The 18398-nt window shown below is 38.0% G+C and overlaps 2 protein-coding genes across 6 annotated transcripts; one reads left to right on the forward strand and one right to left on the reverse strand.

Annotated features, from left to right (window-relative positions):
• The first annotated feature begins 1349 nt into the window (after positions 1–1349).
• Positions 1350–4351, forward strand: LOC111218653. Of its 3 annotated transcripts, none has more exons than XM_022741057.1 (6): positions 1350–1487; positions 1810–1893; positions 2292–2594; positions 3091–3208; positions 3319–3349; positions 3549–4351. In XM_022741057.1, exons 2-6 carry the CDS (start codon positions 1815–1817, stop codon positions 3645–3647), a joined length of 630 nt encoding a protein of 209 aa, XP_022596778.1. In that variant the 5' UTR covers positions 1350–1487; positions 1810–1814; the 3' UTR covers positions 3648–4351. The 3 variants fall into 3 exon arrangements, 2 of the variants coding, with proteins under 2 accessions (XP_022596778.1, XP_022596777.1); XM_022741056.1 differs by lacking the exon at positions 1350–1487 and adding an exon at positions 1580–1606; XR_002664987.1 differs by lacking the exon at positions 1810–1893.
• A 2573-nt stretch (positions 4352–6924) lies between these two features.
• Positions 6925–18383, reverse strand: LOC111218539 (nectin-1-like). Of its 3 annotated transcripts, none has more exons than XR_002664984.1 (9): positions 18090–18383; positions 17160–17501; positions 16720–17025; positions 14764–14857; positions 12703–12857; positions 9299–9386; positions 9135–9225; positions 8700–8800; positions 6925–7093 (listed from the first exon to the last, which is right to left on the reverse strand). XR_002664984.1 is itself a non-coding variant. In XM_022740890.1 (8 exons), exons 1-7 carry the CDS (start codon positions 18208–18210, stop codon positions 9135–9137), a joined length of 1197 nt encoding a protein of 398 aa, XP_022596611.1. In that variant the 5' UTR covers positions 18211–18383; the 3' UTR covers positions 8036–8800. The 3 variants fall into 3 exon arrangements, 1 of the variants encoding a protein (XP_022596611.1); XR_002664983.1 differs by having other exon boundaries at positions 8671–8800; XM_022740890.1 differs by lacking the exon at positions 6925–7093 and having other exon boundaries at positions 8036–8800.
• Between the last annotated feature and the right edge of the window lie 15 nt (positions 18384–18398).

The raw sequence follows: 18398 nt of genomic DNA on the forward strand, positions 1-18398 counted from the left end.
TACTTAAGTAAAAGTACCAATACAATCATATAAAAATACTCTTTAAGGGAGCAGAACGTAGTTAAAAGTTGGCTATTAAAGTAAAGGTACTGGTTTGGTTCGTCTGACTGGAAACATGTTTAACGTTTCGCTTGGGTACACTCGGCTGCTTCGGTGCACGTAACGGCAACAGAGTTGAACTAATGCAGTCAAAAACATGTGCGCTACTCGAATAATGACGTCAACGAGTACTTGTACCCATCCCTAACGTATACTATATGTATTAATGTAATACTGAAGCATCAGCGCGTAAGCAGCATGTTACCGTTGTAGCTGCTGGAGGTGGAGCTAGTCTGAACTACTTTATAAACAGTTTAAACCCAGACTCCACATTGTTTTTGATGTCAGAGGCCTAAAAGGTTGTATTTTAAAAGCTCGTTATATTATCCATTGCATAAAACCTTGAATTTAAAAGTAACAGCTAACTATAGCTGTCAAATGCAGTGGAGTACAATATTGCCCCATGAAATGTAATTGAAATGTAACTCCAATAAAGTACAAATACCTTAAGAGTGTACTTAAGTACAGTGAGTGAGTGAGTAAACTTTCCATTACTGAGATGCTTCAAGTTTCCACAGCTGATTGAACTTGCAAACAGCCCATTGAAACAGATGCACTCTTAAAAAAAAAAAAAAAAAAAAAAAAAAAAAAAAAAACAACCAACTCCCAAAGAAATGTTATCATTGCGTCTTGAAACTGGGTGTGTGTTCACATATTGTGATGTTGCACTTCGAAACAATACATCTACTGTATGCTTTGGTTTTGCTTGACTGTTCACCAAACAGGTCAACTCCGACAATGGAACAGTTGCATTATAACCTCCAGACACGGTAGAAGATTCCAGGAAACACACCCGTGAGAATGTTACCACTGTCTAAAAGGCAAACAGACTTCTTTATTTCATGTTCATTTTCAGTTGCGAAACGCTCTGTTTGTATTTTCATTTTCACGGTGCACAGATTATACCTGGTAGCATTCTTTGTCAGTAGATTTGTTTTTGTGTTTTTTTTTTAATTTATTTATTTATTTATTTTTGTGCATTTAATGAAAACATTGAATGTGATCTCTCTCGCACTCTGGAGGTCATGATCAGGGTCAGCTGCATTTCTGAAACAAATGTATTCACTGGGCATCTGAGTAATGGCTCACAACATATAACAACCACCAAGATTCAAACAAATAAAAAAACCACAAATAAAACTTAGCCCTATGGCTACCGCAGACCAACAGTCTTCATTTCCTGTATGGAAACAGTTTCTGTCATGTGGGTGTGAAGGGGTCTAGCTAAGCTCAATCTTAACACACGTCGGTACATCATCGTACACAGACGTGAGATTTAATTATTATTATTCTTACATATTTGCCTTTATGTTGTTCTATAGTAACATTCAAGCTGTAGCTTTAGAATTGGGGAACTTGGAACGAGACAGCACAGATACTTGCTACTGGTAAGTGGTTACCATATTTATCACATGGTATCTGGGTCAGAAGGAAGTCCTCTTTTTTTTTTTTTTTTTTTTTTTTTTGACATTCTTGTCTGTATTTTTATACAAGATTCTCTGAGCAGGTTTGTTTAATTCTTGTAACATTTTGAGTAATAGCCTTTATTATGTTAGTGTGTGACTCTGTGGGGTGTTTATGCTTATATAAGTTCACTGAAAGTAAAATATTTAGGAAAAGTACAATATTTTCGCTCAAACTCTATTCTCTGGTCGATCACATTGTAAACCAACCTGACAATGTTTATAGTAAAATTATCTTTGTGTTAAGGTGCAATGGAAGCTTTTTCTAGATATTTGGGCATCAATGGGATATTATCTCTATGTTGCGTGTTCTGGATTTTCTCACCAGCAGGTAAAACTAATCTTCAACACCATTACTCTGACAATAAGAATGAGCTAAAGGAAGAGTTTGACATATTGGGAAATATGCTGCCTTGCTTTTCTCTGACTGAACCACAAATTCTTGTTTTTAGACCTCAGTTTTTGTTCACTGGTGAGGTTAAGAAGTGCTTGTAGCTGGATATTATCATCTTTGGACAGATCAAGGGCAGCGGTCCCACCTCCCCCTTGTTTCCAGTGTTCATACTGAGCTAAGATAACTGGCTGAGCACATAACAGTGGCATTGATCCTCTCCTCTATCAGAAAGAAAGCAAACAGATTTCTCAAAATGTCAAACTGATAAATGTCAAACTGATAAATGTCAAAAAAAAAAAAAAATCCATCATTTGAGCTTTCTGTTTCGCTCTCAGAGGGGAACCCCATCTTTGAGGCGGCTGGCAGCAGAGTGATCCTGCCTTGTAACGAGACAAACAGCACGCTCCACCAGCTGACATGGAGAATGAATGGATTATTACTGATCAGCTTCAAACCACCGGAAGCCCTATACATCACTAAAGAAGCTGAAAGCCTGAAGATGAATATATCTCTGTCAGAGACCCAACAGTACACACTGGTCATAGACAGAGTCCAGAAGTCTCATACAGGAAACTACACCTGTGACTCCACCACGTCCGAAGGAGTGCTGGAACAAAAGTGGGAGCTGATAATTACAGGTGTGCTACCAGTCCTAAATTAAAAGATTACACTAAACATAAGCAATGTCTGTGGCCACAGCAAAGAAAACAGGATGTGAAAAAGGAACAGAGTGAATGAGTTTATTGAAGATGACAGGGCCAACATTTACTATGCTATATACTTTAGCTGTGCAAACAATGCACACACCTAGATACACACAAAAGAGCTACACTGGTATTACAGCACTGGCATCGACTTCATGTCTGTCTCTACAATTTATAACCCTTTCACTCAAACTTAATGAAGAAAATTTCCAGCTTAGCATAGTACAACTATACATTATTCCATTGTGGCATACGTACGTGCTTGCAGGTATTTTGAGAACCACAATGCAAGAGAGCATCACATCCTTTATAAGACAGTCATCTTATATAAACAAAAATTAAACAGTCTTTACGTGACTGCAAGCTGAATTTAAATTAAATTAATTTAAATTCACCTGTGGTGAAATGACTTGTTTTTTCTCCCTCCCAGGACACGAGGAAAACTGGAATAAGCTGATTCCTGTGGCAGTTATTGTTTCTTGTGTGTGTTGCTTGATCTTTATAATTGCTTGGATCATTCTGCGAAGAATCTACAATCGGCATGCAGAGTAAGCTTTGCTTTCAGTTATTCTTTAACACATGACTCTACGCTCATAAAGATGTACTTCTAATGGCATTATACTGCAAGAATATAACAAAATGTCACACTCCTTCGTAGGAATGGCAATCAGTCTCACACTGCAGAAATGGTAATACAACAATTATCATTATCATCATCTGAGATTTTATAAGGAGCTTTCTCATCTTGAATTCAATTACCAATGAAACAATTTTATATTCAGTTCTGTTTTTGCAAAGAGACTGAGCTCAAATTGAGCTGACTGCAAGCTGCGAGGTTCATTGTGTAATTTATGCTCTATTTCTGTTTTTTGTGTTTTTCAATGGCAGGCGCAGTCAGAGGACATTTATGAGAACTGCCTGGAAATTAATGTTAGACAACAACAAAATAATCAGCAGCCTCATTATTACAAGACCAGAGCTTGCTGATATTAAATGCTGAAAAGGAAAGGAAACTGAAGAAAGGAAATGAGCACACGAACTGCTATAACAAATGTGTGAGAAAAAAAATGAAACCATCTTTCTTGGACTATAAACACATCACAAAAGAAAAGCTGGCTATTTTATATAATGTACAATTTTAAACTGCTTTCTCAAGACATGTATAATAAGTAATGAAGAGCAGAGTAAATGCTTTAAGGAGCTATTTGAAAGTTATGCTATTGCTAAATAGTCAGACTTAGCATTAACAGCTGTTTACTCAACAGTTTTTCCAAGAGCTTCAGCCATCGTGTTAACAACACAAGGGCAGACTGGACTCTTCAGAAAGTGGCAAGACAGTCCAGTCAGACCATGGCTAGCTGGTTAGCATGCTAACTGCAGAAGAAGAAAAGTGATAGAAATAAAAGCAAAACAAGAGAGTTGCTTTCCATTGCTGGAGACACAACTCTTAAAGAGTAAAGGAATTAAGTTTAATGCTGAACTCAGAACGTTTCTTCTAGACTGGTAGTTAAACGGCTGTTAACGCTAACATTGGTTAGCCTATGTAGTAATGGCAAGACTTACAAATTGCTCCTTGAAAGCTGCATTAAATGTTTGTCTGATCACTTATGCCACCTTTTATAAATAAGTTATGATAAATGTCATCAAACAGTGACCTATTAAAACTTGAACTGAGAGGAGCTGCAGATTCAGGTGACTTCCTGTGGATTTGTTGTCCTTTCATTCATTATCTTAATATAAAAATAATGATTAGTGCTCTTGTGCTGATGCAGACCAGTTTTTACTGGCAGCAGCTTTCGGAGATTTTTAAGAGATACTGCATGGTTCCATGGAACATATAGCAACTATATCAGTTGTTTGAACAGTCATAGATGCCAGAGATTATTAACTAAAAATAACCATGAATCACTCAAAAAACCCCCAGTGTCACTTCTCAATGTATCCGGGTGAAGACTTTGAGTTTAGGTCGACTTATTTAGAATGTGGAGTCTAAATTCCTTGTTTATTTATGTTCAAAGTCTTGGAGTTTGGAGTTTATTTATTTAAAAACAAGGGACAGTACATATTAATGAACATATACATGTAAATATGCCAGATTATAGCCAAGTGGCTAATTTCCATCTGCAGTCCCTTTGGCAGGTTGATGTTAACATCGTGGAATAATAAAATCAATAAACAACAGTAACAACAAGTAAGGCAATTGGAAGACAAAAAAAAGATACAGTAGTATTGTAGATCATGAAACATGCAGACCAAGGGTCGGGGTATCATACGTATTTCACTAGTATTTAAATGCTAAAAACTTAGGTAGATAAATATCAGAGAGCTGATTAAAGTGCTATAGTGTTAAAGTGTTAAGTGCATACTTATATTGCAGATGAAGTCGTAACTATTTAAAATGAAATTCAGTTAAATATCAAACAGCAAGTAAATCCTTCAGTTCATAAGTTAGGAAAGCGAATATAAACAGCTGAGGTTCATGAGTTACAGTATATTCAGTAGAGCTCAGATTCTTTGTGAATTTGAATAATGATAATGGTGGTTAAACTTAATGGGGGGTATTTCAGTCATTTAGTATTATACTTCCATAAAGTTGAGGGACTCACAAAAGACAGATGATTAAAAAAAGAATAGACTGAGAGAAGAGACTGAGACATCCTGAGTTTTAGTCTCGAATGAGGCAAGCTCCGAAACACTTAAACCTGCATTTCCCATTATGCTTTTATTCAAACCTCCTTAAATAATAAATGCCCATTTCTTTGAAGTCCCACAACTCAAGGTATGAGTTTTTGACCACTAGCAGCACTATGTAGCAAGAAACCCTCTGCAGCTTTACAAGTGGCCTAAACTGACATTGATTAGAACAGTGCTTAATTGACTTACAGAGTTACAGCCAAGTCATTCTTTCCTGTCTATTGCAAAAGGGCTTCTCTGATTTCATGGGACTGGTTCACAGGACTAGCACTTGTGACAACTATTACTTCTGTTCACATGGTCAAAGCTGAGTCATAAAACTGACCTATTTTTTTTTTTTGGTTTGGCTGTATTTTTAGGTCAAAAGGCACACTAATGGGCAAAACACAGTCCTGAAACTTATAACTGTGTGTGATATGGTGGGAAAGTATTCTTGTACAGTTGAATAAACTTTGCAGATTAGGAATCAAGGGTATGTGTGTACACACTGTAAATACAGAAATATTTGAGTGAAGAGCCTGGGATATTTGTAATGTTTAACTTTCTTTAATTGGAATACAGTTCAAGGGAAAAGCAAATAAATTCAGCACTTCAATTAGCAGAAGAAATCATTTAAAAACAAGCAATGGATGTTTTTAAAATGAAAAGGCACACAACTAAGAACATTTTTCTGCATCATTTCAAAACACACAGATTGAAACACATTAAATGAAATATAAAAAAACAAAAAAATGTGTGCACCCACATTACCTACAATGCAACTCAACAGTTCAGTCAGAATCTTTGGTGTGTGATGATGCTAGTGGCTAATGTAACCTCAAGCAGAGATGAGCAGATTAGAGTTAGACTCCGTTTTTTCTGACTCCACTTTTACTTTTACTCCTGTTTTACTGGGGAATTTTGGGAAAAACTTATGTTGACACTTTAGTTTTATGGGACTTAAAGGAGTCTAATGTGAACCCTAAGAGAGTGTAGTTAGTTTGTTAGTTTAATGTTTGCATTAAAGGTGGAGTGAGTGATTCTAATCCAATTCACTTTTTGTCAAATTCAGTGAATATCTCCTCATGGTCTGCTAGCTGTCCGTTCAGTATTCCTACAAAGCTCTGGCTCTGCAAATGGGAAATTAACAAAGTGCCCTTGACTGAGGAACACAACAGTATCCCAGTTAATCAGTAACAGCGGAGCGTTTTTGCTTGTGCATAGAACAAGGAGAAGGGAAGTGGGGGGAAGGGTTCAGTGGGAGCAAGAGAGGGTAAATATGGCATTTACTAATGAATAGTACTGATTTAAGGATTACCAGGAGAAGGACCACTCTACTACTGGCAGCAGCATGACTGAGGTGTGTGAGCATGTTAGCATGCTGATCAGAAAAGTTGTAATAATAGCAATAAGACAGATTGTAACACAGATCTTCAATTTTACCTTCATTGAACTTGAACATGGCATTCTTGCAACCTTCACTCTGAGTTCAGTGTTTACACTAATAACTAACAAGCTCAAAATACAGCTGGTGAGACACTTATGGAAAAAAAAAAATCTGCTTAACAAACGGTTTTACCCGCATTTTTTAACTAACAAACAGCTGTGAGCAGAGAGATAAAAATAAAGCACATACTGTATGCAACTGTAGAGGAAATTTCAAGACACATTTTTTTTGGCCATTTTTGAAGAAAAAACAGGCCTCGGTTAGTTTCAGCTTTAGTTTCAGCAGTTCAGCTCAGCCTTCAGTGTAATCCTACCTTCAAAACATAGAGCACAATTAAATTGACTTGAATAGAAAAATAAAGATGTTTGAGTGTTGGTATAAATAAAATTAGCTATGGACCTGGTAAATAAATATGTTCTATTGTAGGTGATAGGTCATAGACGTACACGTTTGGTTATTTAAATATAACACAGACAAATGTGCATCCTTTCCAGACACTCCCCAGGCCACAGGAAACATTCGTTTGCCAGCTGTCAAACAAGTGTGGCCTGAAGAAGCAGCAGTTAACACTGTGCACATGGTATGAAAAATATTTTCATAGTGATACATGTATTTCAGTATCGTCACACCACTCCAAGTGAAGGGAATATCTTTTTAGAAAAATAGCGTTCTGGTTGCACGTGGTGGCCCAACACCTTACTAAGACACTTCCTTTAAAACCTACCTCGTTCAGGAAAGTTAAGCTGCACCAATTTAAAGGCAAATAAACTTTATTTATTTTCAAGCCTTGTTTTGCCTTGAGTGCATTTTTTAAAGTAATTTGAAATTCCTTTATTTTATTTATTTATATATGTTTTCCATTTTTTAAAACTGGTTACTTAGAATTGGGTTTATCATCCGGAACTTCAATGCACTAAACGGGTTTAGTTCTAACAAATAATATTCGCTATAAAAGCTTTTTTGTATTTTTATTCTATTATCTTTAATAAGGTACAAACATCTCTTATCCCATTAATCGATATTTATAATACCTGCCCTAAGCCTTAATATAGAATTTAAAAGTGCTGCAGACAAAAAAGGATATTAAAAAACAGCTGACGTATTTGTATTAGTGTGGGAAATTCTATCTTGCAAAACAGCATTTCTGTTTTTGCTTTTGTTTAATTTGTGGTAAGTTTTTTTCATGCTGCCTATGTGTTGCTGAATTCGCAAACATGTTTCTTAAATTGCTCGTGTTATATCTATTTGCAAGTGTTGTCTTAGACTTCAGCGTGTTGAACCTCCACAAGCACAATATTATTAATCCTTCATTATATATTTTCGAGTTTTCTATTAAAATTTCTCATGAATCATTTCCATCAATGCGTTTACATGCACTTAAATAACAAGGTCAGCTTTCTGTAATCTGATTACTTAAAGAGTCATGTAGATTTTGGTAATTGAGGTAAGGATTAAAGAAACCTAATTTTTCATAATTAGATCCTCCTGGACAACGGTGATTTCTTGGCCATGTATACATATAACCAGGTTTCTAATCATAACAAATAATTGCAGAGGAATCACTGAAACATCTGTGGGGAGAAATCTGAACACTGAAAAAAAGCACCCTGTTTTCTTGTGTGCATGTAAATGTATTGAATGATCCTCTGCTAATGCTCTTGGTAGGAATACATCCAGAAGTCAAATACCGTTAGGTCTTAACGGTCTTGTGGGTTAGAAAGGGGAGGCAGTTTAAACCACATCCTACATAAAAAGGCACTACGCGTTAAAGTCAATTAACCAGAAAAGTAGACATCAGTAGATCTTAATGCAACATGCAGGACAGACACTCCGAAATGAAAATGTAAACTAACAAGCAGCATAAAGCCAGGGATATAAGTAGATACACACCACCTGGAATGTTGCATTTGTTCACTAACCAGCAGATGCAGGAATGAACCATGTCAGCTGTGGAGCCTGTAAATCGCCTGCAGTCCAACTTTTGAGGATGTCGTTGCTTCCACGAATGGCAAATAAATCTCTAAGCAAGACAATGCAAAACAACTGATTACACCGAGACTTAGTATCAAATGATTTTGCAAAGATTTTTGGGGTATCTGCGGATTTCTGAAAGACCATCAAAAAAAAAAAGACAATAACTGAAAAGAAAAGCTCTGCTGCAACACTGTAAACAAATGGTGTTAGAAAGTTTCCAGTTTTTCCAGAAAAGTAGATATAATGAAATGTGTTCAGGAATAGTTGTACTTTCAAATAACTTATTAATGCACACACATTTAACTTTAAAATCTGAAATCTAAAAATTAAAGAGCCAAAAAGTATTTAAAAAAATTAAGTACTGTACGTGTTTTTCCTACCTATGTCGGTTGTTCCGCAACTTCTGCCATTTCAGACTCACTGGAAGTTGTTCGGACCTTCTGCCTCTCCCCACGTGTGCCCTCTTTTGTCCTAAACAATGAACCATCAATTAATATACCACAAAAGACTTGCATGTAATATGCGGTACTACTTTACTTGGTACCTGTATTTATTAAGGTACCACACTGCGGCACCAATGACATTCAGGGAAAGCAAAAGACCAAATAGGGTCCAACAAGCCGTGCAGTTCCCTGTAGGGAGAACACAAGAAAGAAGAATAAAGTTAGAGGAAATACAGTGCCAGTGTATCTTTTTTTTGCTTCAGTGGTGTCTCAACTCTTGCATCCTTTGCTAGTTAAATCCGATCAGGTCAGGGGCTCTGGTTAAAAAAAACTGGTGGGAAACAGTTTACTTGTTACTGCTTATTTATGGCTGAGCAACTTTTGTCAGGCTCTGTGATCAGTGATTGGTGACAGCTGCCAGTCAGTCAATAGCGACGCTTATCAATATTTTTATAACAAGAATTTATCAAATGACTACATAAAAATGATCAGACAATGTGAAAGGGGTCATTGTAGTGATGAAGAAAGAGAACTGTCACCAGAATCTGCAGCTCACCTCGGCTTAACAGAGCTTCATATTGAGTTTCAGCTCATCGTTTAGCTGTCCAGCCTACAACTTTACTGTTCTGGCTCACTTTCACCTGGTTTACTTATGCTGTTCTCAATTTCTTGGCTGTAGCAGACAGCTGCGTACATGGAAAAGCTCTAAAAATCAGTTGTACAATACATGCTCAGCACCAAATGGCAGATTAACAACTAGCTGGAGTTTAAGAACAAAAGATTTCCCTCAGGAGTTGGTAGAGACCAAAACAGAGCGAAAGGAAAGTGAACATTGGATTTTTATTCAGCAGGGGGCCAGCAGCACGACTGTGATAAAGATGCTCTGTAACTGCTGGATGTATAAATCAGCACACATTTTTTTGATAACAAGTTCATCACATTGACTTAAAATATGATGACATGTTAGTGTTGTTTCTGCTGCTCCTGAGTGGCCAAAAACATCTGTTGAATATTCTGGCCCGTGGAACAAACAACAACAATCATACATCTGTATTATGCAAAAAATTACTTCTAATGCAGGGGTCTCCAACCTTTTTTACTCTGCAGAGTTACTTTGACAAAAGGGGTTGAGAGCTCCTCATGTCTTATATTACAGGTTACATATATATATATATATATATACTGTATATATATATATATACAGTATATATACAGTACTGTGCAAAAATTTCAGGCAGGTGTGAAAAAATGCTGTTAACTAAGAATGCTTTCAAAAATATAAATAATTGTTTATTTTTTATCAATTTACAAAATGCAAAGTGGGCGAACAAAAGAAAAATCTAAATCAAATCAATATTTGGTGTTACTACCCTCTGCCTTCAAATCAGCATCAATTCTTATAGGTACACTTGCACAAAGTCAGGGATTTTGTAGGCTTATAGTCAGGTGTATGATCAACCAATTATACCAAACAGGTGCTAATGATCATCAATTTCATATGTAGGTTGAAACACAGTCATTAACTGAAACAGAAACAGCTGTGTAGGAGGCTTAAAACTGGGTGAGGAACAGCCAAACTCTGCTACCAAGGTGAGGTTGTGTGGTTGAGTTTCATGTCACAGGTCATACACCATGGCAAGACTGAGCACAGCAACAGGACACAAGGTAGTTATACTGCATCAGCAAGGTCTCTCCCAGACAAAGATTTCAAAGCAGACTGGGGTTTCAAGATGTGCCGTTCAAGCTCTTTTGAAGAAGCACAAAGAAACGGGCAACGTTGAGGATCGTAGACGCAGTGATCGGCCAAGGAAACTTAGTGCAGCAGATGAAAAACACATGAAGCTTATTTCCCTTCGAAATTGGAAGATGTCCAGCAGTGCCATCAGCTCAGAACTGGCAGAAACCAGTGGGACCCAGGTACATCCATCTACTGTCCGGAGAAGTCTGGCCAGAAGTGGTCTTCATGGAAGAGTTGCAGCCAAAAAACCATACCTCCAACATGGAAACAAAGCCAAGCGACTCAACTATGCACGAAAACATAGGAACGGGGCTTGCAGAAAAATGGCAGCAGGTGCTCTGGACTGATGAGTCAAAATTTGAAATATTTGGCTGTAACAGAAAGCAGTTTGTTTGCCGAAGGGCTGTGGAGCGGTACAATAATGAGTGTCTGCAGGCAACAGTGAAGCATGGTGGAGGTTCCTTGCAAGTTTGGGGCTGCATTTCTGCAAGTGGAGTTGGAGATTTGGTCAGGATTAATGGTGTCCTCAATGCGGAGAAATATAGGCAGATACTTATCCATGATGCAATACCATCATGGAGGCGTATGATTGGCCCCAAATTTATTCTGCAGCAGGACAACGACCCCAAACATACAGCCAATGTCATTAAGAACTATCTTCAGCATAAAGAAGAACAAGAAGTCCTGGAAGTGATGGTATGGCCCCCAGAGAGCCCTGATCCCAACATCATCCAGTCTGTCTGGGATTACATGAAGAAGGATTTGAGGAAGCCTACATCCAAAGATCTGTGGTTAGTTCTCCAAGATGTTTGGAACAACCTACCAGCCGAGTTCCTTCAAAGACTGTGTGCAAGTGTACCTAGAAGAATTGATGCTGTTTTGAAGGCAAAGGGTGGTCACATCAAATATTGATCTGATTTAGATTTCTCTTGTTCATTCACTGCATTTTGTTAATTGATGAAAATAAACTATTAACACTTCCATTTTTGAAAGCATTCTGTCAACATGGTAAAAATGTTGCAACATGTACAGGTGTTTAGTGTATGTTATGTATTTTTTTGGCTGTTTCATAGCATTTGGTGTAGTGTCATATACCGCGTTACATTTAGTTGACTCACTCCATGCAGCTGAACCCTTAGTTGGCAGGTCCAGAGTTACAACAGAAACTTAGACATGAAATGACCATGACTGTGACACAGCATTTCACAAGACATGACTTGCAACACACTTGAATGTTTTCCTGTGGTACAGTGGGTGCAAAGTATTGCACGATAAGTGAGTCATCCTTTCATTCATTTTCTTCCACTTGTCTGTGTTGTAATGGCACCAGGCTGAAAGCCAGTTCCTTGCACAGTCCATCCCAAGCCATTTCTCTTGCTAAATGGGATATATAATTCTTCAGTGTGCTCTGAGTGGGTCCTGGATTGTCCTTTCAGTTGGATATAGCTATAATAGCTCTACAGGAAGCATCCAGAATGAATCCTGAGGACATTCATGCAGCTGCTTTACTCCAGTACTAGCTCTATCTCCTTAGGGATCAATCTATATTTCTTGCTACAGAAATTCATTTTCACTACAATTTCTTTTCTTTCTTTAAATCAAAAAACACACACCACACACAAACATTTAATTATTCATGGCAACAGAATGAAACAAACATTCATAATGGATTTAAAACACAGAACAGGATGACAATAAATGCCAAAAAACCCCCCCAAAACATCACTTTTTGACAGGAACCCACAATCAGATCAAACATGACCTCACCTGAAATCAGATGCACATAGAGGTAACCATGGCATGTTCCATATCGATTAGTTGCTTCACACTTGTAGAGGCCATTCAAGGCAGAGCTCTTGCTCACAAGCTGTAGCATTGCACCCTCTAAACGGACTTGTGACTGAGGCAATGACTGGCCAGATCTGAAGCAGAGAAACAAGACAGTGCAGCAAATATGCAGTCAAATAAGGACTTGCAGTCATAGGGCAGAAAAACACTGCAAACTCAAATTGTTGCTTCCCTTGAAAAGGTAAAAAAAACTGCCTACCAGCATCTCTAATAACTTTATTGTAACAGTATTTTTTCAGACTACTTTTTGCTAGACTATTCCCTCAGAAACGTTTTCCAAATTCAACTGAAAAACATCTGAGGGAGGAGTCTGGCATGAATTGCTATGAAAAACATTTCAGGAAAGTGGGAGCTGGTCTGTCCAGTCCTTCAACTAACCCAAACCCTTGACACAACTACTTTCCTCTATCTCCATACCTCCAGAATGCCCATTTTATGCTACTTTATACTTCTACTCCACCTACATAAAGACTAATAATGATGTTCATTTATTCTAATAATTGCCTATTATGCATATTATATAGTTTTCCCCATGAATATAGTACAAACTCCCTTTAAAGTAATTGAAACCCATCACTCTGCCTCTGACTGGGCTTTAACACAGTCCTGCTCAGTTGTTTATGCCTATGCCTTCAACAACCAGCTGTAATTCACCCTTTTGAAAAATTAAGATAATAGGATTATCAGACTGTTTAAATGTTCAACAGAGGATCACAGACAGTTGCACTGTTTAAAACAACATCTGCAGCGTAAGTCAATAGAACCTCATGAAAGGCAGTTTTTTTTATTGGTAGATGAACACCTGTCTGACTAAACTGTAAATTCCTCTTTTTGAAACTGAACCGTCTCTTTGGAGTGGTTTTAAGCTCTCAATTAGAAATGAGTGGAAACATTTTAGTAAGGTCTGAATTGAAAAGCAGAGAAACCACTTCTTTAAAGCTCTGTGTGATTTTTTTGGGTAGTTTTTGCCTTTATTCAGACAGGGACAGTGCGAGAGTGACAGGAAAGTTGGGGAGAGAGAGAGGGGATGACATGCAGCTGAATAAGAACTGAGCCTAAGTGGTACGCGCTCTACCAGTTGAGCAATGGGAGCGCCCCAGAATGTAACATTTTAAACTATCTCCGCATTAAGCTAGCTAATACTGAAAATGCATTTTTCCTCTATCAGTTTTGTCAATCTGTTTCCACAAAGCCACCGTTTATGACACTCAAATATCAGTTACAACAGAGTGTCTTTAACAGACATATTGGTTTCATTCACCCGTTAATTTCAGTTCAGTCACTCACATCGGTTTTTCCTGACCGAAGTTAAGCTTCTGTTAATACAATTCATCACTTCCAGCACTTTTTTCACATTAAAAGCTTCGAAAGTGAAAAACCTACTGAAAGTATTCTGTTTCATTGACAGTAGTTTAACATCACTTTGTAAAAAAGATAAGTGAGTAACTACAATTAATAGGTGGATGAAACAGGTATGGTACACTGCAGGTAATCCCCCACCCCCTCAAGTAATTTCACCCAGCCTTTATTTGTTCATGCTGGTTATATGAGAACACAGCTGCTGTCATTAACAATATGCTTGTTTTATCACTTTACATCTCAAACAAAGACCTAGTAACCTATTTGACAAGTAGTTTCTATAACGCCCAGTTTGCTGTGTCACCATGAAAAAAGAAAAAAATATGTGAATGAAAACAACTTAATCATGCGTTTGGCTGTATATAAACCTAACTAAACTAAAGTTAAATAATTGTCTCTTTAGTTGTGAAAATGTAAAACCAACTGGGCTAGGTTTAAATTTTTAATTTTACATTAAACTTGAGAAAACAAGTTACAGAAATTAGTAAATTCAACAACTGTTCAGAGCAACATTGGAGCACATTCAAATTCATTCAAATTCACTTGGCTTCAGTTTGAATTATGAAAATTTATCTCGTCTGTTTAAGAAAAGTTTCGTTGAAACCATTTTTACGACTGTACCTTGTCCAGGTAATTTCTGCAGTTGGGTTGGCTTCAGTTAAACACTGAAATGAGTCCTCGGATCCCGCACTAATGTTCACTTCCGTAGGTGAAACTGCAAGAAACACAGAGAGAGAGAACCAGCTGTGTTATTGCTGTAGCTGAGAAAGTAGTAATGGCACTAAAATAATAATGAACACAATGTCTTGTTTTTGACTCATGAGCTTGTAAAATCATGATAAACTCACTAAACTCAACTTGGATGTATATCCAAGATCCATTCATTAAAACATCTTTTAATGCTTGCATTTCTCAAATTCAAAAACATCTACCATTCACAAGGACCTTAAAAACATTACAGCCACATATATATATATATATATATATATTACAGTGAATTAGCTGCATTTGAAAGATTGCTGTTTTCAGCACACTGACGGAGTAAGTATTTAAGGTCTATTTAAGATTATATATCACACACAGTGGGTAAGAATGTTCCCGCAGGGACAGCTTTGTTTTTCTAAATTTGCCTATTTTGGCTGCTGGACAGATGTTATCTGGGTTGTTTCCAGACATGTAGTAAATGGACTGGACTTTACAATGGAAGCCACGTTCACTTATTCACACACACACATTCATATAACGCTTTCCCTACACATACAGTATAGCACTTCTCCATACACACACACACACTGGACTGACTGGAGAAGCTTTGTCACTTATAAAATCCACTTATTAGCCTTTAGAGCCGAGTATCGTGCTTTGGTCATGTGAAAAGAGGATTTACTACAATAATAATATATTACAACATAAATATCAGTCCTCTCAAGGTCGCCAATTGTTGTCTGAGCTAGAGCACCAAAGTATCCAGAAAAGGCCCTGGGCCTCTTGCTCTTTCTCCTCATCCCGACTCTTGGTTGGTGACTTTGAACACTCAGTTGAAGATGTGACTGGTTACTTGTCGTCCCCTAGTTTGCATAATGACACCTCAGCTCAGCTGAATGAAGCTCAAGTGATGCAGTTGAAAGCTCTAAAAGATAGTAAGTGGACCTGTGAGTGTAGATGATTCTGTTGCCTTTACAGTGCTATTTCCAAATGTGAAGAAAGAGCTTCCAAACTCCAATTCTTGCTGGATTAGAAACATTGCTCAGATTGTTTGTTCCAACACAGTGTGGGTGTGGTCCAGAAAAACAATCTCAATGCAACTCTAAACTGTGGTATGTGGTTTACCTCTACTAAACTCTAGTATTTGCAGTTCCCTACTATCTGGATCATTGAAAAGTAAATCACACAACATACTGCAGCTGACTAACGGGGTTGGTTGAAAAAGTGACAAATTCTCCAACATGACATGCCACACCCCAAATTATGTAATGGTAATGAGAGAAGCAAATCAATTGCATCACAAAATCTCCACATTTCAAGGTTGTGTTGTAAATGGCTTATGGCAGCACAACCTTTCCTCCAAAATGAGTGAAGAAACACATCTGTGTCAGGACTGAAGGGCAAATCGCATTTTATGTTCTGTAGCATGTCGGAAGTGACGAAAAAACAAATTGGCATTTATTTTCATTGAACATGGTCATGCCCACTGATAACAACATTCTGGTCTAAAACAGTGATGGTTCCAAAACTATGTATTTTTGGTGTTAGCTCCTGGTCTGAATCAAAAGGACAAATTGCTCAGCATCATGTTTGATGCATTACGTCTTTTGGTTGTGTGTGGCCAGCAATAACTTATATTGGACTAAAACTGAGGTTCATTTGCTAAATTGTAAAACTCCCTGCCTTTTAAAGATTGATTATCTGTTTTTGTTTTCTATGTGTACATGCTGTAACAGCACTATAAGAAAGGTCTGTATTTAGTTTGCCCATATGTGTATGTTGCTCTCCTTATACTGTTCTGCTGTTTCAGAATAAAATAAGTGAAAAAAAACTCCTTCAGTAACTGACGTAGAGAAGTATTTGTATACCCACAGTAGACCTGCACGATGAAGGTTTTCTTTTCCTCCTCCGGCAGGGCTGGACTGGTGACGACACACTGGACCGAATGTTGGTTGATTTCTCTGGTGGGAACTCCCAACAGCGAGCTGATTGTGGTAGTCGTACCGTTGTCATGTTGAATGGACCTGGTTTTTGCCCTCACTTTTCCTGCCAGAGTATTGTTGTCCTGCCACGTCACCTTTGCAGGAGGCCTGGAACCATCAGCCGTGCAGGTAGCGAGGGGAACTTCTTTATCACCCAGAACAGGAAGTTTATCCTCCACCTGTATGACCGGAGGCACTAGGAGAGATACCATACAATGATGAATGAACATGCGAGCAAGAACAAGGCACTACTATTTCTCTCTCTCTCACTTTCTGACACACACACACACAAAATCCAGATTATTCTTTAATAAAAATGTTGCATCATACCAAGCAAGTTTAGAGGTATCTCCGTCCTGTAATTTCCGGTGGGGAACAAAGTGAAGATGCAGGAGTAAAGACCTTCATCCAATAATTTGACAGATGATAACTTGAGGGATCCATTCTTCTCATTCAAGTTTCCAATAAATTTAAATCGATCATCGTGTCCATTGACGAACTGTGGTCCGCCATTGGACAGGATTGTAAAGAAATTGTCATTCTGAGGTTTGCCTCTGGTTCTCCTCTGCCATGAGATCTGGGTGAGGGCTTCATTGGTGTTGCTGAGTTTGCAGGGTAAGATTACAGTCTCTCCTTGCACAGCAGTCACGTTTCCTCCAGTCACGAGGTAAGCTGTAAAATGCATAAACTTCCATCAGGCTTTTAGAAAGGAAAAAAAACAAACCAAGTCTGAACAGAGTATGTGGTAGTGACGCTTGCTTTGCTTTCACAGTTTTCGTCACAGTCTCGAATCCTCTCGCGTTTTTTCCTTCATGCTTTTGCTTATTTTGGCCAGCATGTTTAGTTTTGTTGTCTGTGGTCTCACATTGACACGGATATGCGTTTTACATTAATTGGTGATATTTTATTTTATTTGGCGAGGTCATCAGTCACAGCCACACCTCACAGACACACTAAACCCACTATGGGGTCACCAGTTAAATATATCATGCCTAAGATTCAGCTGCTTTATTTTTATGATAACGTTTCTATGGTGTTTCTGTGACAAAAAATGTAAACAAAGGAGGCGAGAGACACGTGTTTCCGTTATGATCCTTATGATCACATCAGTTCTCAAACGGGTTGATCGTGTCATATTTGTTAAAGGAGAGTGTTGTTAAAATGCGGTTTCCGATACATTGCAGGTTGAATCTCACAGGACGGTAACTGCGATACAATACCACTGTCTTCAAGAAAAACGAAAACATTTATCCATCCTACCGTCCGAACATCTGCTCTGGATCAGGATGAGCACCATCATCAGGATTAGCTTGAAGGAGAAAGGAGCGGATGGGAAAGTCCCCGAGGGGCACAGGCACAATGAGTGTCTCCAGTCATCCATCCGTATTGCTTCCGCGCGAGTGGTCCCGCCTTCAAGGACACATCTACACAATGAAAACTATGGAAAAGCAACAACAACAATGAAAAGAAAGACAGCCTACTCAACTCCTACATGATGTAGGCTAACGTTTAGACGACCGATTTTTGCAGACGCCATTTGCTTGTACCGTGTCAGTTTAGCTCCTCCTC

The sequence above is a fragment of the Seriola dumerili genome, unplaced genomic scaffold (assembly GCF_002260705.1).
Source record: "Seriola dumerili isolate Sdu_G_001 unplaced genomic scaffold, Sdu_1.0 BDQW01000052.1, whole genome shotgun sequence".
NCBI classification, from domain to species: Eukaryota; Metazoa; Chordata; class Actinopteri; order Carangiformes; family Carangidae; genus Seriola; species Seriola dumerili.

Bases quoted from the DNA above. Each gene is read 5' to 3' on its own strand.
- LOC111218539 (XM_022740890.1), bottom strand. From the start codon at position 18,210: ATGGATGACTGGAGACACTCATTGTGCCTGTGCCCCTCGGGGACTTTC. The intron at 14,858-16,719 runs GTGGGTATACAA...TGTTTCTTGCAG, and splicing joins CTTCATCGTGCAGGTCTACT to TTTCACCTACGGAAGTGAAC. The intron at 9,387-12,702 runs GTGAGGTCATGT...TTCTCCCTACAG, and splicing joins CTATGTGCATCTGATTTCAG to GGAACTGCACGGCTTGTTGG.
- LOC111218653 (XM_022741057.1), top strand. From the start codon at position 1,815: ATGGAAGCTTTTTCTAGATATTTGGGCATCAATGGGATATTATCTCTA. The intron at 2,595-3,090 runs GTGTGCTACCAG...TCTCCCTCCCAG, and splicing joins GTGGGAGCTGATAATTACAG to GACACGAGGAAAACTGGAAT. The intron at 3,209-3,318 runs GTAAGCTTTGCT...ACTCCTTCGTAG, and splicing joins ATCTACAATCGGCATGCAGA to GAATGGCAATCAGTCTCACA.